Source organism: Streptopelia decaocto, assembly GCF_964273445.1.
Source record: "Streptopelia decaocto genome assembly, chromosome: 19".
Classification (NCBI taxonomy): Eukaryota; Metazoa; Chordata; class Aves; order Columbiformes; family Columbidae; genus Streptopelia; species Streptopelia decaocto.
Genome location: NC_138674.1, coordinates 1,354,575 through 1,375,215, shown reverse-complemented (window position 1 = coordinate 1,375,215; position 20,641 = coordinate 1,354,575). Strand labels below are relative to the sequence as shown.

Genomic DNA, 20,641 nt, shown 5'->3' with positions numbered 1-20,641 from the left:
GGGATAACGCTGTGCCACCGCTAACCCCAAACCACAGGCTGTGACCCACAGCCCTCCCAGCGCGGCTCGCGGTTCTCCAGCGCGGCGCTGGGCTTTCGGGGGGGTACAACCCCGGCTGCGAGAGCCTGGCAGGGCCAGCTGCCTGCAAAAACAAATTACAGCTACCGCTGCCAGGGCTCCAGCGCATCTGTTGCCCACAAAGTGCTTGTGCAGCCGTTTCTGCTGCTGCGCTCCCCTGGCCAGGACAGTGTCCCCACTAACCCGGGGCGGCTGGGGACCAGCAGGAGCACCACAGCCCCAGTGGGGTGTCTCAGCACCCTCCTGGGGTACAGGGTACCCCAGTGGTACAGGTACCACCCCAGTGGGAAGCAGCGGGAGGTGGGTGCTGATGGGGACCCCAGGGATGCCCCCGCGCGTGGGGCTGCAGTGTTTTGGGGGGACGGAGGGGCCGGTGCTGCGGCCGGGCAAGGGGAGCAGGAGCTCAGCGCCCACCGGCCGTCCCGCCGGGGGGATGCGGGATGGGGGGATGCGGGATGGGAGGGATGCAGGATGGGGGGTTGCGGGGCATCCCGGCGCTCCCGTGGACACGCAGGGGGAGGGCGGGGGGAGCACCGGGGTCGGCCCGTTGCCGTGCAATGCGGCGGGCGGCCGGGAGATGGCCCCGCGCCGCGCTGCGCCCCTCCATTGTCCGCCGCCGCGCTCCCTCCTCCTCCGCCGCCTCCTCCTCCTCCTTCGCCGCCGCCGCCGCCGCCGCCGCCGCCCGGCCCCCGCCCGGCCCCGCCGCCGCCGCAGCCCCAGCCCGCTCGGAGCAGGTAGGGCTGAGCCCCGAGGGGAGCGGGAACCGCGGCGGGTGCGGGGGGACGGGCGGTGGGAGCAGGAGCAGGCGCAGGCCGGCTCCTCCAGCAGCCGGGATTTGCCGGGATTTTCCCCTTTAAAAAAAAATTATATATATATATATATATATGCATAAAAGATTTCATCTCCTGCGAGGAGATGTGGGAGCTCCACCGCGGCTGCTCTGAGCCGCTTCCCAGCGCTGCCCGAAAGCCCCAGCCCAGCCTTGTGTTCGTCCAGGACTGGGGACCCCGAAAGCCGGGGAGCGCGGGGGTCCCGGGCGCTGCGCCCCCAGCGCACAGCGCGGCTCGGGGCTCTGGAAATGCAGCGTCGGGTGCGGGCTGGAGGGGGAATCGGGTGGTTTTTGTGAGCAAAACGATCAAGCCGCCCCCATCAAATTGCAAAGTTGCCCATCAGCAAAGTGGAGAGGCAGAGCTGGGGTTTCTGTTCTCTCCCGTCATGTCAGGGGCTGCTCGGTGGGACAGGGACGGGGACAGGGATGGGGACAGCAATGGGAACAGGGACAGGCCAGAGCTGGTGCGGGGAGGGTCAGCTCATCCCAGCCAAGCCTTGGCGCAGGCGGGGGTCTGGGTTGGGTGCGTGGGGACAGAAGGCAGTTGTGAGGATGCTGCTGTGCTGCAGCGAGCTGCGATGCTCCGCTGCTGCGGTACCGCGGCTCCTGAACTTGCAGAAATGCTCACGCGTGTGTTTAACAGTAAACTCCAGAGCTATGCGAGCTATTGCCCCTGAGCAAAGGAGGTATATCGACGTGACCACAGCTGTTCGTGTGTGTAAGGCCAAGCGTGAACGGAGTTGCTCACAGGATCTAGGCCTGGGGTGAACTAACACCAGCGTGATCAGAAAAATCAATCTTTTCCTCCCAAAGCGGGAGGGACGGGGAGCTGTGGGAAACCTGCCTGGCACACGGGCACCCGGCTCTCCCGGGACAACCGCCCGGGCGGGCGCCTGCCCCACCTCACCCCCGAGCACCCTCCCGAACAGGGGTGCAGCCGGGGAGAGGATCCGCGGCCGGGAGCCCAGAGGAGCCGCTCTCCCAGCGCAGCAGCCGCGCAGCCTGCGCGCTGCAGCGGGAGCGGTGCTGTGTGTGTGTGCGAGCGTTGCCTGGATGCACACCCAGGGTGTGTGCACGGCCGTGCGCGCCGGGCGTGACCGCGGGACCCCCGAGCCGTGCGGGGGGATCGCTGGGGCTGTAGCAGCAGCAGCATCCAGTGGCCCCATCCCGAGCGAGGTGTTTCCCTGCGTGTGAGTGCTCGGGAGGAGCTGCGTGTCTGTGGCATGTCCTTGGGCTGTGGCTCCCTCCCATAGCACATAAATTCCATGGGCAGGGTAGGGCTGAGTGGTGCAAGTTGTTTCCCATTGCAGACTGGGCTGAGTCTGGTGTGCAGTGTGGGGCCAGCAGGTCCCCTGCGTCCCAACAAGGTGCTGTGGCCATGGGGGGGCCCTCGGCTGCTGGGTGTCCTCAGTGCACCCTGCCAGTTCGGCTGGGGAAGCATCTGTGTTGGGGAGAGCCCTGTGGCAGCAGGATCCGTCCCTCGGGGCTCACCTGGGCTGTGGGGCAGAGGGCAGCATGTGCCCCACGCTGTGCCAGCCCAGCCCAGCACCAGGACGCTTTCCCTGGGTGCTGGTGCAGCCGGATGCACCGAGGCCATTATACGTTACATCGCTCGCCCATCCTGGGCAGATACCGGGCTGCCCCTCCGACCCCGGTGCGGGATGGTGCCGGCAGCCGCTGTGCAGCTGGGTGCACGTTCCAGGCGCCGTCGCGCAGCCGGCCACGCCGAGCGGGCGCTTGCTGCGGAGGAAGTGCAGATCTGCAAGATTTGCATAGGAGCCGAGCGCCGGAGCTGCCATGCCGCCGAGAGCCTGACCACCGGCGTCCCCCGGGGACGCCGAGCACCCAGCAAACCTGGCGCCGGGGGCGGGTGCTGGGTGCTGGAGCAGCGCGGGTTGAGTAATTCGGAAAGTCCGACTGCGGGTGTGCGCCGGGGCCGGGGAGCGGAGGAGGCGTGAGGTGTCTTGGCCCCGTCGCTGGAGCTGCCGCGTGGGAACACGGGGGACGCAGCGGCGCGTGGCTTTGCGGAGGGTCCCTCCCGGTCCTCCCCGCGGCCCAGTGCTCCGCAGGGCTGGGTGAGGTTCGGCATCTCCCGAGCAGCCGAGCGCGTGGCTGTCGCACCTCGCTGCAAAGGGGGCTCCGACATCCCCCCGCCCACGCCGCCTCCCGCCCCACGCCTGGCTGTGACACCCCCTTGTCCCCTCCGCTGTCCCCATTGCGGACTTGGCTCTGCAGAGCTCCCTCCTTTGGCCGCCCCAAGTTGGGGACTTTCCCGTCCCAAACCCGACCCATCTTCCCGGGGCAGGATTTCCTCCTGAGGGTGGAAATACGTAGAGAAATTATGGAAGAGCCTTTGGCACCAGCCAGTTCCACATCCTGCCTCCTCGGGAGAGCTCGGGCCGGACTGGACTTTGCTCTGCTAGTAACAGGAGACGTATCGGCTTGAAGAGGAAGAAACTCCTCCTGCCTTAAGGCAACAGGTTGGAAGCGAGTGGCGCTGGCTGTTCTCGAGGTGTTTGCTCAGCTCGGTGTCCCCAAGGCGCGGGAGCCCTCGCCATCCCCTGGCCGGGCAGGGGCCGCGCTGGGAACGCAGCGGCTTGTCCTGTTCAGCCGGAGCGGCAGGATGGATGGATGGACCCGCAGCCCCGGAGGTGAAGGCTGGTGCTTTATCCTTCTCACGGCCGCTCCTCCCTCCGCTGGATTATAAAAGGGTGTGAATTGTCTCCCCTGATAGGCATAACCTCCATCCCCGGCTCCCACACCCCTCCAGGGCTCGCTTTGCTTCCTCGTCCTCAGATGTTTGATGTCTGCCCAGATGCTTCAGCCGTTTCGATCTGCTCCCAACGCAGCTGCCTGCGCGGGGGAAGGAGGGAGGGAGGGATGGGGAGAGCTGGGGGTGCACAACAAGCCCCCAGCGGCCGTGGCGGCTCTGCCCGGGCTCCCGGCGCTGGGCACGGGGCTGCTGCAGCGGCCGCTCCGCCGGGGCATCCCGCAGGACGGTTTGCTGTTGGATTCCCTTATCCCTCCCCACGCTGAGCAGGGGTGGGCGCAGGTGACTACACGTGGTGCTGAGCCCCCCAAGCCGCCCCAGCCTGGCCCAACCCGACGCTCGGCTTTTTGCACAAGGGTGGGATCATCCTTCCCTGTCCCATTGATGCTGGGAGACACTGGGAGAGCCCTATGGGGACCCTGTGCATCCTCTGCCCCAAAGCCCTCGAAATAAAATTGTGTTAAACCATAATTGGGGGCTTAGGGCAAAGGATTTCCAGTGGACAAGTGGTTTCTCCTGTGTGCCCCTGGCTGCACCCGCCGTCGCTTGGCACAGCGAAGCGTTTTCTCAGAAAGGTGGGATCCCAAGCTGGATGGGTCTCCTGAGGCTGACGTGACCACGTCAAACGCCAGGAAATTTGCAGTCAGCAAATTACGCCTATGTTTTCAGTAGTAGTATTTTAAAGAGGGAAATATCTGCTTGTCTCTGCTACTCTGCAATTCAGCTCCTACCTCGGGAGCTCCCGTGCTGAGACCTGACCCACGACTCAGTGGGTCCTGATGGGTCGAGGGGCGTTTGGCGGCCACGCACCGGCCCCCGGGCGCAGGAACCCGCAGCGGGAGCTGCTGCTTAAACCCCAGCCCAGGACTCGGAGGGCGACTCGGGGGGTTTGGGGCCATTTGACGTGGGTTTGCGTCCGCTCGGTCCAGCTGGGGGGCAGGACCAGGTTTGCCGCGTCCCACCCGCGCACGCCGGAGCCTCCGCTCGGCCGGGTGGGAGCGTTTCTCCCCTTGAAACGTCAGCGAGATGCAGTTGCTTGTCTTGGAGATGAGAATGGGATTGTGGCTTCGTCAGCCACAAAAATCGGTTTGGTTTTATTGCTTTTGGGTTAAAGGCAGATTTTCTTTGTTCGGCTTCCAGAAGCCCAGCGCTGCCAGCTTTTGGGATTTCTGTTTTTCCGGGAAAAGCCCACAGCTGCTGGCAGGGACCGGAATGACGGGGAAGGGAACATTTCCATCTTGTCCCCCCTAAAGCCATTTTTCTAGTTAGAAAGCACAAAGGAGCTGGTTGAGTGAGGTGCACAAGAGGGGACCCGTGATGGCAAGAGGGACAAACCCGCCCGGTGCCATCCTGGCTTGCAGGAGATGTGTTTGTGGCTAATTAGCAGCCATCTGGTCCTGCACGGCCTTGGGGTCAGGAGGGTCCGTGTGCGGATGGGGAGGGGGTGATGTGGCCAGGGCTGCTGTGGGTGATAATCAGCAACTGGGCTGGGAGGGGACAGCGGGAACCAGCCTGGTGACAATGGTGCTGCTCCCCGGGGGTGCCGGGGCGGTTGCCCTGTCCCGTGGGGTGGGATGCGGGGGGCACGTGCCGGAGGGGCTCCCTCCGCCATGGGCACCGGAGGAGGGTCCTGCTGTCCCACAATGTCCCCAGCAGAAACACTTGCAGTCACCGGGAATGGGCAGCTGCATCCTTTTGCCCTAAATCAGAGCGTCGTGGTGCAGAGTGAGAGGTTTGGGGTCAGGGTCCCGTGTCTCCCCCGTGCTGGGATCCCGAGCCAGAAAACACACCCCTGCCTCTCGGCTCTGGGGATTCCAAGTGCCGGCCGTCTCCGGGGGCTTCGGGCTCACTCCGCTCTTCTGTTTGATTTCCACTTGGTCGTTTATTTTTCTAGGAAGAGGGGAGGAGGCGACAGCTCCTTCCCCGGGGAGCGCGGTGCTGGCCGGGCACAGCCCCCCCGCCCTTACCACCCTCCCCGGGTTTTGGTCGGGGGCCCGGGAGCGGTTTCCAGTCCGGCTGTTTGGCCTCTGCTGGCTGTGGGGAGACTGGGGGTCCCACGGGTCCATTCGAGGGGGCTGTGGAGGGACTGGGGGTCCCGCGGGTCCGTTCGAGGGGGCTGTGGGGAGACTGGGGGACCCATGGGTCCATTCGAGGGGGCTGTGGGGAGACTGGGGGTCCCGTGGGCCCGTTTGAGGGGACTGTGGGGAGACCGGGGTCCCGCGGGTCCGTTCGAGGGCGCTGGGGCTGCCGGTGGTGCCCGGGTCCCCCTCACCATGTGCTGTTTCTTGCTCGCCAAAGCAGCCCGGGCTGGTCGGTGCTCTCATTTTTCCTTTCTGCTTCAAAAAGGCCGAGCTTTGCTGGCTTTTCCTCAAAGCTGCGATGGTCCCCTCTTAGCAATGGGGCTCAGAGCTGCGTTTTGGGCAAACCCCGGTGCATCGGCCGCGATGTGCAGCCCGTGCGGGGTTGCAGGTTGAGTCAGCTCCAGCTGCAAGTGCCGCCCCCCCTCCCTGCGGCTTATTTTGTCCTCGGGAAATACATCGAGCTCCAGCAATAGCCCCGGCAGCTGCTGTGGGGCCACCCAGCCCTGCCTGGGGACCAGGGGGTCCCGGGGGGACAGGCAGCAGCAACATCTTTATTTAACATGTTGCTGAGCCCCTAAGCACGGGGTGTTTCACGAAGATGGACACTCTCGGCCCCCAGGATCCCCAGACGTTACACCCCGTGACTTTTTCTTGTCAAAGCCCATGTTTTTGTGCCACTGTCAGCGACTAATCTGGCTGACCTCAAAACCAGAATCACGGCAGCGGTGGCGTCGGGGCAAGAAGACGCTTTGAGAGGCGTTTTGGACAAATTCAACTGTTGTCTCGATGTTATCTGTACAGCAGATGGAGAACGTAGAGCATTCATAGAAAGGTTACTAAAACTTGAAACCCCGTTAAACCCTTTGTAATTTTTTTGTATAATTGTAACGTTGCCATCGTGAAATATTAATACAGTGCTTTGAAATCAGGTCCATCTCTTTGAAACACCCTGTGTTTCCTTTTTGCCACTGCGGAGAGGAAGGGCTGTACCAGCAGCCTGACCCTCGTTAGCCGACCTTCGTTAGCTGTTGCTCATTAACCCGTGCCTGTCCCCGCGCAGGTGCCGGGCGGCGCAGCATGCCTCTCCCCTGACCCCGGGGACCACGGCGTCCCTGTCCCCAGAGCCATGTCCGCCACGCACGGCGATGGGGAGCACTGGAAGTCGCTGGAGTCGGTGGGGATCAGCCGTCGGGAGCTGGCGCTGGCAGAGGCCCTGCAGATGGAGTACGACGCTCTGTCCCGCCTGCGGCAGGACAAGGACAAGGACAAGGACAAGGACAAGGACAAGGACAAGGACAAGGACAAGGAGGAGACGCGGGCCTGGCAGCGGGGAGACCGGCCCCTCATCTCCTGGGACGACCCCGCGGAGAGAAACGGCTGCGATGGCATCAAAGCGGCGCGTGGCCTGTCCGGCTCCGACCCCGCGCTCAGCTGCAACGTCCCGCGGGCACCCGAGGGTCCCCCTGCGCCCAGAGCCCCCCCCGGCCCCAGCCCCCCGCAGCCGGACCCCCAGCCCTGGCTGAAGGGCCCCCTGGCTGGGGACTATCTGTACATCTTCGAGGGCTCGGGGGGGGACTTCTTGGGGGAGCCGCTCAACGGCACCTCGCCCCACAACGGCGGGGATTGCTCCCCCAAAAAGCTCTCGCCGCCCCCGCTGCCCCCCCGGCACCCCCTCTGGAGCTGCCCCGAGGGGAACCAGCGCTCAGGGAAGGGATCCCCCCCGTCCTCCAAGGGACCCCAGCCCAGGGACATCAACATGTTCTCGGCGGCCCACGAGCGGGCTCACGGCAAGCTGCTCGGCCGCCGCATCTCCGAGGAGGACCCGTACGGCGTCACCGACTACGGCGGCATCACCGACTACGGCGGCATCAACGACGCCATCACCTGCCTCAACCTGAAGTCCACGTACGAGTCGGAGGTGCTGCGGGAAGCCGCCCGCGGCTGGAAGGAGGGCAGGAGCATCTTCGAGAAGGAATCGAGCGGCAAGCCGGTGGCGCGGAGCAAGACCATGCCCCCCCAGGTGCCCCCGCGGACGTATGTCTCCCGCTTCGGCAACCGCAAGAATCTGGCGCTGAACAAGAACCGCAGGATCTCCATCGACCCGGTAAGAGGGTTCATCTCTCCCGGGCTGGGACGCGGGGCTGGGATGGAGCCGAGGTGCTGGGATGCGAACGGGGCTGTGGGTGCCTGTGGTTTTGCTGCCTTTGCTCCAGCAAGAGGAGATAAAGAACCGGAGAAGTCGCCCTCCTTGCAGGGTCCCCGTCCCCGGGGAGCGCGCGGTGCAGCCGGGGACGGCTGGCGGGGGCTGCGCAAGTCACTCTCGGCTTTCCCGGTGCCAGCGACTAATTATAAAAGAGCATTAAAATTGTCTTTAGCGGCTGCTGTGTTCTCTGCCTTTCTCTGCCTCCCGTTAGCTGCTGGCTGGGTTAATTGCTCTGACAGTGGGACCATTGTTCCCTGCGAAAGAGCGATGGGGACCCCCGTGTGCGGGGGGAGCCTGGCACGGCGGTGCCGCCCGCCCCGAGAGCAGCGTGGGGGGCCGGGCACGGGCTCCACTGCAGCACCCCGGTGGCCTGGGGACTGTTCCTGCATGTCCCACAGTGTCCCCGGTTCCATCTCTGCCCATCCCTTGTCTCCGCTGGGGATTTTGGAAATTGCCTGGAAATGTCCCATTTTTGGGAGTCCTTGGGTCTCCCTTCTCACAGCTGTGCAGAAGGTGCAGACATGGGTGACGTGTCCTGCAGCGGGTGCCCCCTGGCCCAAACCCCCGCTCTGCTGGTCCCTGTCCCCCTGCAAAGCTGCGTGTCCCCTGGCCGTGGCCAGCACCCTCTTGGCGCCCGGTGCTCTACCGGGGGCCCTGCAGCCCCCACCCCGGGCGGGCGGTGGGCTGTACCCCCCCAGGATGCCACAGCAGCTGATGGGCTCATGCTCTGCCCCACAGGTCGCCCCCCGGCCGCACTCCTTTGCCAACGGCTACGAGCTCTTCGAAGTGTCGGAGGAGCGGGACGAGGAGGTGGCCGCTTTCTGCCACATGCTGGACGTGTGAGTACCCTGAGGCTGGAGCATCCCGCTGCGAAATGCCCCCAAAAAGGCGTTTTTTGGTGGGTGGGGAAACGCCCACCGCAGGGCAGCATCCCTGACCCGTCCCTGCCTGCACAGGCTGCGGTCCGGCTACAGCACCAAGGATTATTCGCTCACCGGCGTGGTGTGGAGCGCCGTCAACCTCAGCCCCGAGCAGCTGGGCCACGGCGTCAGCCTGAAGGTGACCGTGGTGTGTGACAGCCTGCGGGAGGCCCTCACCTTCACCTGCGACTGTGAGTGCCCCTCAACATGCACCCACCGTCCGGCCCCTCGCAGCAATCGGGGTCACCTGGGGTGACGTGTGGCAGGGACAGACCCCAGCAACCCCCGGGTGGCGGATCTGGGGGGGTCCCACCGTGCTGGCGGCTCAGGACGCTGCTCCCTCTCCCCACAGGCTCCTCCACCGTGGATCTGCTCATCTACCAGGCGCTGTGCTACACGCACGACGAGCTGCACGCCGTGGACGTCGAGGACTTTGTGCTCAAGATCTGCGGCTTGGAGGAGTTCCTGCAGAAGTGAGTGTTGTTTCGGGGACACACACACGCGTGACGCAGCCGCGGTGTCCCCGCGCTCACCCCGTGCCGGGTGGGATGGATGCTCAGGGCTGACCTGGCGTGCACAGCGGGAGCCGCTCCGCTCCCTTTCCTGCCTCCCAAGCCATGGGGATGCTCTCTTGCCAAAAGCAGCATGTTGGGAGCATCTTTCCCAGTGGCGGGGTATCCATCACATTGACCCCCCCGTGCTTGAAAACCAGGGAGCTGCCAAAAAAGCTCTTTGGAGGAGTATTAATAACAGACGTGTCACTGAGCGGAGCGGCAGAGCCCCCCTTCTCCCGGCCTGCGGTTTTAATCGCAGGAAAAGGTGGAAAGGGGACATGTTGGGGGAGAGAGCATGTGGGGGGGCACGGGAGCATCAGAGCTGCGATGGGGTCCTGCCCGGAGCTCCCGCACCCCTGGGCACGGTGCCCGCGGCTCTGCCGCGCTGACCCGGCCTGAGTCAGCTCATTCTCCCCGCAGCCGGCAAAGAAGCCGGGTCTGGGTGGCACGCTCAGCGAGTCCCGTGCTGGGGGGGCTGCCCGTGGTGGTGGCACAGGGGGACCAGGCTGTCCCCCCCTTCCCGGGCTCGCCCCAATGCTGCTGTCAGCTGGAGCATCCTCGGGTCCCACACATCCACGGGCAGGTCCGGGCACGACGGGCTCATCGGCACCCGCTCCCGGCCCCGTCCCGCCGGCTGGGCTGGGCACGGCTCTTCGGGGGCGCGGGGGAAGGAGGGAAAACAATGGCTTATTCTTCAGGTTTCCTAGTTTTGCCACGAACGTCCGTTTGCGGGCGAGGCGGCCGCGGCCGAGCCCCAGGCAGCACTGACGGGCCGTGGGGTGTTGGGATGGGGCGCCCCAGGGGCAGTTTCGGGGCATGGCATGGGATGGGGGCTCAGCACGTTTCTGTCCCGCAGCAAACACGCGCTGGGCAGCCACGAGTACATCCAGCACTGCAGGAAATTCGACATCGACATCCGCCTGCAGCTGATGAAGAGGAAGGGGGTGCGCAGCGACCTGGCCCGGACGGTGGGTGCCGGGGATGCCTGTGACTCGATGGTCCCTGTGGGTCCCTTCCAGCTGAGGATATTGTGGTTCTGCAGAGCTCTGTGTTCAGCTCTGGGACCCCCAGAATAAGACATGGACCCGTTGGAGAGATGGGGAGGGACTCTTTATCATGGAGTGTCACGGTGGTACAAGGGATAAGAATTTTAAACTGAAGGAGTGTAGCTTTAGGTTAGATATAGGGAAGAAATTCTTCGCCGTGAGGGTGGTGAGGCGCTGGACCAGGCTGCCCGGGGAGCTGTGGATGCTCCGTCCCTGGAAGGGCTCAAGGCCAGGCTGGGTGAGACTTGGAGCAAGCTGGTCTGGTGGAAGATGTCCCTGCCCATGGCAGGGGGTGAACTAGATGATCTTTGAGGTCCTTTCCAACCCAAACCCTTCCGCGACACCTCCCCGGTGTGGGAGCACACGTGTGCAGCCCAGTTTTGGCACAACATCTCTCCATCTCCAGGCGAGCGATGACCAGAGCCCGTCCACCCTCAACCACTACATCCACCTGCAGGAGAGACCCATCAAACAGACCATCAGCAGGTAGGGGGGACACGGCAGGACCGGCCCCCGCCTGGGTACCCGCCTGGCCGGGCTGAGCTCTGCCCTCTGTCCCTCAGACAGGCCCTGAGTCTCCTCTTCGACACCTTCCACAACGAGGTGGACGCTTTCCTGGCAGCCGAGGTGAGCATGAACGGGGCATTTCTGGGGCTGCCTTGTCTTATTTACTGCAGGCTTTTACCTTGTTTCATTACGGAGCACTAAGGATGCAGCAGAGAAGGGGAAAGGCTGTGAAAGCAGGGGAAACTGAGGCACGGGCTGGTGCATCTCCCCATGCATGATGTGTGGGCTGCGGGGCGGCCCCTGGGCTGCCCGGGGGTCCCAAGTCACCCCCTTTCCCCCCAGGGAGACTTCCCGCTGAAGGCGGAGCGGGTGATCCAGTCGGTCATGGCCATCTGCAACGCGCTGGCCGCCGTGGAGACCCCGGAGATCACGGCCGCGCTCAACCAGATGCCGCCCTGCCCGTCCCGCATGCAGCCCAAGATCCAGAAGGTGAGGGACGGGCACGGGGGGCTGGTCCTGGGGGTGCAGGACCGGGGGGCTCGGCCGGGAGGTGCGAAGGGGAAGAACAACTTCACATCTGATTCTTTGCCTCCCTCCTCCCGCTGCACCACATGGAAAATTCCTCAATAGCTGGGAGCTGGTTGTGTAAAGCTCTTGGCGAGCTGCCCCCCCCGCAGCGCGGGGCTCATTCTGATGGTGCTCTTGTGGGTTTTTTTTCCTCAACAGGATCCAAATGTTCTGGCCAAGAGGGAAAATCGAGGTATTTCTGTTCTTCTCCTCCCCTTCTGGGCTTCAGTTCTTGGTGCTTTTTAATCTTCAAACCCCTCCCCTTCAATTATTAAGGCCAAAAATGTGTTTGAAACTGTTCTGGTGAAGGAAAGAGGGTTTCTGGAGGCAATGGCTGTTGTTCCTCCCCATGAACTCAGCAAAATGTGTTTAAAAGACATATAGACGAGGTTCTCAGGGACATGGTCTAGTGCCAGAGTTGGGTTGGACTTGGTGACCTTGAGGGTCTTTTCTAACCCAGATGATTCCGTGGTTGTAAATGGGAAAGCTGAAATTCTCCCTCTCACTCGCTTTGCCCCGGGGACACTGACCCGCAGTCTGGTCCTGGGGTCCCTCCAGCATCCCGACCCCTGTACAAAGGGACAGTGTGGGGCCGGTGGGGCCGGCCCCCCCCGTCTCACCGCCGACCCCCCTGCCCTGCAGAGCGGATCGTGGAGAGCCTGACGGCCGCCATCCTCACCCTGGTGGAGCTCTACTGCAGCACCTTCAACGCCGACTTCCAGCCGGCCGTGCCGGGCAGCCGGGAGCAGGCTGCGGCGCAGGAGGCTCGGCTGCTCTCCTGCCCGCTCGCCTTCACCGTCTACGGCACCCACCGCATCCCCATCACCTGGGCCGCCAGGTAAGGGCAGCTGCCCGCAGCGTGCTCAGCCCCCGCCTGCCCGTGCTGGGGCTCCCAGCCCTCGGCAGGACAGCCGGGTCCCTCCCCGGGGTGGCTGGGGAGCGTGTCCCTGTCCCAGATATTCATCAGGTGTGGAGGGAATCAGAGATAACCCAGGGCAGGAATGTGGGGGTGCTGGTGGTGGGGGATGCTCAGAGCCAGCTGATGCTGGAGCTTCTGGATGTGAGCGGGTGGGACGGGCTCTGCTGTGTTCCCTTCCCTTCCCTTCCCTTCCCTTCCCTTCCCTTCCCTTCCCTTCCCTTCCCTTCCCTTCCCTTCCCTTCCCTTCCCTTCCCTTCCCTTCCCTTCCCTTCATCTCATCCCATTCTTTTCTCATACCATTCCCATTCCCATCCCATCTCATTGCCATCCCAGTCCATCCCTTCCCATCCTATTCCATCCCATTCCTATTCCCATCCCTTCCCATTCCCATCCCATCCCATCCCATCCCATCCCATCCCATCCCATCGCATCCCATCCCACATCCCAGCCCACATCCCACCCCATCCCTTCCTACATCCCATCCCATCCCCACGAATCCGGGGATCTGCCGCATCCCTGCCGGGCTCTGCGCTGCCCCGGGGAGGTGACAGATGGCCCCGGTGCGGCAGAGCCAGGCTGCCCTCGCCCCACGCCGTGCTCCTTTGTTAGTGCCTCGGTGCCCGTACCCGCGTGGGGGGACGGCGGGGGCCTGGTTGGGCAGCGGGCGCCCGCCGTGGGGGGGGCGTGCGAGGCAGCGGCGCCAGCAGCAGCCGCCCCGCCGGGGACCCCTCGCCTTTGTCCTGTCCTTAATGTATTCCCCTTGGTGACTGGCTCCGAACAAAGCGGGTAGCCTGGGAAATGCCGGCATCCCCTGACCTCCGGCACCCCGCAGCCCTCCCCGGATTGTCGCTCGGCACCTGCCACATGGCAGGGCCTCCCCCAGCCCCCCCGTGTGATGGTATGTGCGGTGGCATATGGTGACGGGGGCTCCCGGCTCTGCGCCCCCTCCCTGCCGCAGCCCCTTTCCCAAGCCTGGGGAAGGCGCAGGGGGGCAGCACCTCTATCCTCCCCACCCCATGGCGCGGGGAACCCTCAGGCGCCCCTTCCCCTGCCCCGGGCAAAGCCCCCCTCGGCTCACCAAATCTGTTCCCCTTGCAGCTATGAAGATTTCTACCTCTCCTGCTCCCTCAGCCACGGCGGCAAGGAGCTGTGCAGCCCCCTGCTCACCAGGAAAGCCCACGTCTACAAATACCTCTTCCACCTCATCATCTGGGACCAGCAGTAAGGCAGCACCCCGGTGCCTCCTCCTCCTCCTGCCCGGCTCCAGTGGCTCCTCTCCGCACCTCTCCCTGGTTTTTGGGTGTCGGAAGCTCTTGTGTCATCCCCGGGAATAGCAGCAGCCCCAGCGCCAGCCCTGCCCTCCCCAGACCTGCGTGTCTGCGCCCGGGAAAGGGGATCTGCTCCCAAAAATAGCCCGGGAGCCGGCGGGGGGGCTGTGCCAGCCGGGCATTCGCAGCGGCACCGGGAGGTGGGGGTGGGAAGAGGATAATTTTAGAAGGTGCCAGTGCCCCCCGAGGACAAGGTCGTTGGGACGGCGGGGAGCGGGGCCGTGCCCGTCCCCTCGGTGGGTGATCCCTGCCCCTGCCCCCCCGGGTGGGATGTAGCTGCTGCCCTGGGCTCCCTGGGAACGTTGGAGAGGAGCCTCAGCCCTGGGGTCCCACGCGGCCCCCCCGGCCGTGGGACAAGGTCAGTGCGCGGTGGGAGCCCCCCGTGCAGCCCCCGTGCCCTGTGGCCACCTCTCAGGACAAAGAGCAGCAGGGGAGGATGGGGGCACACGAGCAGCTGGACCCGGCGGCCTCCCCGGGGTGTCTGCCCATGACGTGGCACCTCTGTCCCGTGCCAGGGGGCGTGTGGCACCCCCGGTGCCAGCAGCAGAGGCATTTTTTGGGCTGGGCTGTCTCAGGACACCGTTGGCACCCCAGCCGCGGGGCTGGCCGGTCCGTGGGGCGCTGGCAGCCCCGCACGGCTGAGCCCCGGCTGCTCTCTTGCAGGATCTGCTTCCCCGTCCAGGTGAACCGGCTGCCGCGGGAGACGCTGCTCAGCGTGACGCTGTTCGCCGTGCCTGTCCCGCCCCCGGGGAGCTCCTCTGACGCCAACAGGCAGCGGCGGGTCCCTGAGGCCCTGGGCTGGGTCACCACCCCCCTCTTCAACTTCAGGCAGTACGTGGGGTGTCCGGCCATGATGGGCACGGCGAGGGACCGCGCCAGCGTCCCCGGAGCGGGACAGGGGGGTTCCCAGCGTGGGGACAGCATCGCTGCAGCGCTGCCACCCTCCTGCCCCACTGCCGAGCTCTCAGCCCCTTTCTCCTCCAGGGTCCTGACCTGTGGGCGAAAGCTCCTGGGCTTGTGGCCAGCGACCCAGGACAACTCCAGAGCCAGGTCCAGCGCCCCCAACTTCAACCAGCCTGACAGTGTCATCCTGCAGGTGTGTCCCGGCAGCCGGGGGTCCTGGTGGGGGCACTCACAATGTTTTGTCCCTGCTTACCCTCTGCCTCCGCCCCAGATCGACTTCCCCACCTCCGCCTTCGAAGTCAAGTTCACCAGCCCGCCAGCGGCCGAGTTCAGCCCCAAGTACGAGTTCGGCAGCCTGGGGGAGGAGGACCAGCGCCAGCTGCGGGAGGCCATGCAAAAGAAATCGCTCTACTGGTAAGCAGCTCGGGGGGAGAGGCAACATCACCCTGGTGGGGGGGACTCTCTGAGCTACCCCAGCCCTGTCACGGTGTGCACAGGGGGGATCGGGGGCTCTGACCTGTGGCTGAGCTGGAGCCCGGTGCCGGGCAGAGCTGCCTGTCCTCGGTCCCCCCGTGTCTGCTCTCCTGGCTATAAACGGCAGGATCAGATGTCGGCAGCTGCGCCGGGATCTGCTGCAAAAATTGCCTGGGGTGGAGGGCCAGCCAGGCCAGTTCGGGGTCCCTGGGCGGGGGGACAGCCAGGGCTGTCCCTGCAGCAGCTCGGTCACCCTGGCCAGGGTCCTGGCCGCCCCTTGGGGCCAGTGTGGGGATGTGGGGGAGCCCCCAGCATCCTGCAGCACCGCACAGACCTGTCTGTGAGCTCGGGGTGCTGGTGGGATCCTGCTCTCCATCAACTCCCCTTTCTCACAGGCAGCGCTGGGGGGGCCACGGGGAGGGCTCAGAGTGGCTTGTCAGAGTGCTGTGCCTTGTGGGGGCAGAGGGACACCCCATCCCCAATGTGTCAGCCCCTGAGCCGTGTCCCCCTGTCCCTCCGCTGCCGCAGGCTGATGGACGCCGACCACAAGCGGCTGTGGGAGAAGCGTTACTACTGCCACGCGGCGCCCGGCGCCCTCCCCATGCTGCTGGCCAGCGCGCCCAGCTGGGAGTGGGCCTGTCTGCCCGACATCTACGCCCTGCTCAGCCAGTGGACGTCCATGAGCCACCAGGACGCCCTGGGGCTCCTGCACGCCACGTAAGCCACCGGGTGCCACCGGGATGCAGGCTCGGGCGCCGCTGCCCTCCCCGTGGGGGAGGATGCCGAGGATGCCCCATGACACCCGTCCCGGCTGCAGGTTCCCGGACCAGGAGGTGAGGAGGACGGCCGTGCGGTGGATCGACTCCATCTCCGACACCGAGCTGCTGGACTACCTGCCCCAGCTGGTCCAGGTGCGTGGTGGGACTGGGACGTGGCACAGGGTGCGTGCCAGGACCGGGATGTGGCATGGGGTACATGCCAGGAATGGGACACGGCACAGAGTGCATCCCAGTCTCGCTGTACCCCAAAACTGTCCCCCCTCCAGGCGCTGAAGTACGAGTGCTACCTGGACAGCCCGCTGGTGCGCTTCCTCATGAAGCGAGCGATCTGCGACCTGAAGATCACCCACTACTTCTTCTGGTGGGTTTGGGGGGTACCGGCAGCGGCACGGGAGGGAACCCTGGGGCTCAGCTGACCCCTGTGCCCCGCTCTGTGCAGGCTGCTGAAGGACGGGCTGAAGGACTCCCAGTTCAGCATCCGGTACCAGTACCTGCTGGCAGCGCTGCTGTGCTGCTGTGGGAAGGGGCTGCGGGAGGAGTTTGACCGGCAGTGCCTGCTGGTCAGCACGCTGGCCCGCCTGGCCCAGCAGGTGCGGGATGCGGCCCCGTCTGCACGCCAGGTGGGTGCCGGGGAGGCGGGAGGGGGCGCAGGGGGTGCCGGGCCGTGTGTGAGCCCCCCGCCCATCCCCACCCGCAGGGCATCCTCCGCGAGGGGCTGGAGGACGTCACGCAGTTCTTCAAGGCCAACGGGTCGTGCCGGCTGCCGCTCAGCCCCAGCCTGCTGGTGAAGGGCATCGTGCCGCGGGTGAGCGCTGGAGCCGGGGTGTCAGGGGCTCCTCTGCCCCCCCAGCTCACCCTGACGGGCTGTGCCTTCCTCCCATGGCAGGACTGCTCCTATTTCAACTCCAACGCCGTCCCTCTGAAGCTCTCCTTCCAGAACGTCGATCCCCTCGGGGAAAACATCCGAGTCATCTTCAAGGTGAGCCCGTCCTCCCAGCGCTGCCCGAGCCCCTGGCTCGGCTGCCCCAGCCCACGCAACACTGGCTCGGCTTTGTCCCCGCTGTCCCCGGACTCTGACGGCTCTTCCACCGGCTCGCAGTGCGGGGACGACCTGCGGCAGGACATGCTGACGCTGCAGATGATCCGCATCATGAACAAGATCTGGGTGCAGGAGGGGCTGGACATGCGCATGGTCATCTTCCGCTGCTTCTCCACCGGCCGCGGACGAGGTGACCGGGTGTCGGGGTGTCCCCCGGCCTCAGGACACGGTGCTCTTGGGCTGGTGATGGCACAGGAGGCCCTGGGGCTGTGGTGGGGAGCTGTGATCTGCCTTTGGGTCTGACCCCACCAGCCCATCCGTAGGAACGTGGCTTTGCAGGCTGTCACTCTGGGTTGGTGGCAAAGGGGGGCTGGGTTTTTGGTGTTCCCCCCAGGTGTGATGGCTGGGTCTGACACTGCTGTTTCGGCCACCAGGCATGGTGGAGATGATCCCCAATGCCGAGACCCTACGCAAAATCCAGGTGGAGCACGGCGTGACCGGCTCCTTCAAGGACCGGCCGCTGGCCGACTGGCTGCAGAAACACAACCCCGAGGAGGACGAGTACGAGAAGGTGAGGAGGAGCCCGGCAGGGTCACTGCTCCTTGCGTCCCCCTCCAGGGACAAGACCCCACAAACCCAGCCTTTCTCCATGTCTGGTTGCTCCTTCCCTCCCTCTCCCCAGGCTGTGGAAAACTTCATCTATTCCTGCGCCGGCTGCTGCGTGGCCACCTACGTGCTGGGGATCTGCGACCGGCACAATGACAACATCATGCTCAAGACCACTGGCCACATGTTCCACATCGACTTCGGCCGGTTCCTGGGCCATGCGCAGATGTTCGGCAACATCAAGAGGTGGGAAATGCCTCCGGCATCTCCTTCCCCCCAATCTGGGCTCATCCCTGGGGGGTGATTTCAGGGGTGAAGCCCCCTCTCCGTGTCCCCATGATGGGTGACCCCCGGCCGTGCTCACGTGCACAGGGACCGGGCGCCGTTCGTCTTCACGTCGGACATGGCGTACGTCATCAACGGGGGGGACAAGCCTTCCAGCCGCTTCCACGACTTCGTCGACCTGTGCTGCCAGGCCTACAACCTGATCCGCAAGCACACCCACCTCTTCCTCAACCTGCTGGGGCTGGTGAGAGCTGGGGGGTCACACACCTGGCCCCCCCCAGCCATGGCAGAGGGGTCCTGCTGCCCCCACCCGCCCTCACCCCCCACCTTGTCCCCCAGATGCTGTCCTGTGGCATCCCCGAGCTCTCCGACCTGGAGGACCTCAAGTACGTCTACGATGCCCTGAGGCCGCAGGACTCTGATGCTGATGCCACCACATACTTCACCAGGTAGGGGACACAGGGGGTGATGGGGCGGGAGAGGATGGGGGAGCCCTCGGACGGAGGCTGTGGCACATTGGGCTCCTCTGTGCAGAACACCTGGTGGCCTCGTTGCAGGTTGATCGAGTCCAGCCTGGGCAGCGTGGCCACCAAGCTCAACTTCTTCATCCACAACCTGGCGCAGATGAAGTTCACGGGCTCCGACGCCCGGCCCACGCTCTCCTTCGCCCCCCGCACGCACACCCTCAAAACGTCCGGCCGGATCCGCGACGTCTTCCTCTGCCGCCACGAGAGGGTCTGCAACCCCAGCAAGGGCTACGTGAGTGGGGACAGTTGGGGACAGAAGGGACAACTCGAGCGGTTCTGTCCCATACGGGCTCAGGGCAGGTCCCCAGCCCGTGTCACAGCCCCATCTCTCTGCAGATCTACGTGGTGAAGGTGCAGCGGGAGAGCCCGGGCGAGGTGACCTTCATCCAGCGCACCTTCGAGGAGTTCCAGGAGCTGCACAACAAGCTGCGCCTCCTCTTCCCCTCCTCACTGCTGCCCAGGTACCCACAGACCCCCGTAGACCCCCGGGACCCGCCACCCTGGGGCTTTGCTGAGGGTCTGTCCCCGCAGCTTCCCCAGCAGGTTTGTCATCGGGCGGTCGCGGGGCGAAGCGGTGGCCGAGCGGCGCAAGGAGGAGCTGAACGGCTACATCTGGCACCTCATCCACGCAGCCCCCGAGGTGGCGGAGGTGCGGAGCTGGGGGGGCCCAGGGGGACGGAGCGGGGCGACTGCCTCCTGAGAGATGGGGATGGTGCTGGGGACCCGGTGAGGTTAGATGGGGTGGGAAATATTGCGGGAAAATGCACCATGTAAAGCGTCACAGCGTGCACCATGCACGAAAAGCATCAGCGCTTGCACTGTGCACATTGTCACGAGCACCGGTCCCAAACGGCGGGGGACATGGTCACCGCTGCACCGCTAATGCCACCTCCTCACCCCACAGTGTGACCTCATCTACACCTTCTTCCACCCCCTGCCCCGCGATGAGAAGGCGGCCGGCACCAACCCCACCCCCAAGGCGGCAGGTAGGGGGGCTGGCGGGGGGTCCCGGCAGATGGCACCGCGTGGGGGGATTCTGGGGGGCTCCCATCCCACCCCCACCCCTCCCGTCCTCTCCAGACGCCACGTGGGCCCGGCCCCTGGGGAAGGTCGGCGGGGAGGTGAAGCTCTCCATCTCCTACAAGAACAACAAGCTCTTCATCATGGTGATGCACATCCGAGGGCTGGTACGTGCGCCGTAGCAGCGGGGTGGGGGCTCCATCCCAGCGCAGCGCTCACGGGGCGCCCCCCGCTCTGCCCACAGCCACCACTGCAGGACGGCAACGACCCTGACCCCTACGTCAAGACCTACCTGCTGCCCGACCCCCAGAAAACAACCAAGAGGAAAACCAAAGTGGCCCGAAAAACCTGCAACCCCACCTACAACGAGATGGTGCGTGGGATGGCGATGGCGCTGGGGGGGCCGGGGGGCCGGGGGTGAGGGTCTGACCCCATTCTGCCCCGCAGCTGGTCTACGACGGGATCCCCCGGGGGGACCTGCAGCAGCGGGAGCTGCGCCTGAGCGTGCTGAGCGAGGAAGGCTTCTGGGAGAACATCCTCCTCGGGGAGGTGGGCATCCGCCTGCGGGACCTGGACCTGGCGCAGGAGAAGATGGGCTGGTTCGCCCTGGGGTCCCGTGGCCACGGCACCCTCTGAGGTGCCCCCGCCGGGGCTGGGGACACACGGCAGCGCGGCTCTGCCCGCCCCGGGATGTGCCCTGGGGGACCAGGTGCCGACGGGCGCTGCTGCGGGTGTCGTCTTTTTTAAGTTTACCTTGTGTCAAGGGAGCAACGCGGGGAGGGAGGGGTGGGGAGAACCTGTGGGGTGCTTGGGGGGGTATTTCTTCCTTTGGGACATGTGTATTTTAATTTTTTTTAATAATGAGTAGCGTGTGGCCGGGCACTGGGGCAGAGGGGAGACAGGGGGTGACGTGGAGGTTCAGCTTTGGGCTGGGGGTGCGTGTACCCCCCGAGCCTGGGTCCATCTCCAGCATCCTGCCCGCATCTGGGCAATTCCCATCGCAGGGAATTCTCTCCCAGAGGGGAGCAGGGTGGGGGGCTGACCCCCCAATGCCATGGGAAGGGGACCGAGGCCACCCCTCCCGTCCCCATGGGGACACCCGTCTCCTCGCCTGCCATCCGGCCCCGGGGACGCCTGCACCGGGGTGCGGGCTTGGTGCCTGTGGTGCTTTGTTTACAGCAAGAGCTCCGTAAACGGACAAAATGT

At 65.2% G+C, this 20,641-nt stretch overlaps 1 protein-coding gene across 1 annotated transcript; it reads left to right on the top strand.

The window, feature by feature from the left end:
- Positions 1 to 6,648: 6,648 nt before the first annotated feature.
- Positions 6,649 to 20,209, top strand: PIK3C2B (phosphatidylinositol-4-phosphate 3-kinase catalytic subunit type 2 beta). The gene is made up of 32 exons (XM_082069517.1): positions 6,649 to 7,862; positions 8,700 to 8,800; positions 8,918 to 9,072; positions 9,234 to 9,354; positions 10,292 to 10,403; positions 10,888 to 10,967; positions 11,045 to 11,108; positions 11,331 to 11,477; positions 11,715 to 11,748; positions 12,198 to 12,393; positions 13,573 to 13,695; positions 14,466 to 14,633; positions 14,787 to 14,898; positions 14,977 to 15,119; positions 15,708 to 15,896; positions 15,997 to 16,090; positions 16,225 to 16,319; positions 16,398 to 16,578; positions 16,656 to 16,763; positions 16,845 to 16,937; positions 17,058 to 17,187; positions 17,432 to 17,568; positions 17,680 to 17,849; positions 17,976 to 18,132; positions 18,228 to 18,337; positions 18,446 to 18,647; positions 18,752 to 18,876; positions 18,947 to 19,064; positions 19,320 to 19,401; positions 19,496 to 19,602; positions 19,680 to 19,808; positions 19,883 to 20,209. The coding sequence occupies exons 1-32, from the start codon at positions 6,885 to 6,887 to the stop codon at positions 20,069 to 20,071; spliced, it is 4,950 nt and encodes a 1,649-aa protein (XP_081925643.1). The 5' UTR covers positions 6,649 to 6,884; the 3' UTR covers positions 20,072 to 20,209.
- Positions 20,210 to 20,641: the final 432 nt, after the last annotated feature.

Excerpts from the sequence above, each read along its gene's own strand:
- PIK3C2B (XM_082069517.1), top strand. The coding sequence starts at position 6,885 with ATGTCCGCCACGCACGGCGATGGGGAGCACTGGAAGTCGCTGGAGTCG. Across the intron at positions 8,801-8,917 it reads TTCTGCCACATGCTGGACGT|GCTGCGGTCCGGCTACAGCA; the intron begins GTGAGTACCCTG and ends CTGCCTGCACAG. Across the intron at positions 17,850-17,975 it reads ATGTTCGGCAACATCAAGAG|GGACCGGGCGCCGTTCGTCT; the intron begins GTGGGAAATGCC and ends TCACGTGCACAG.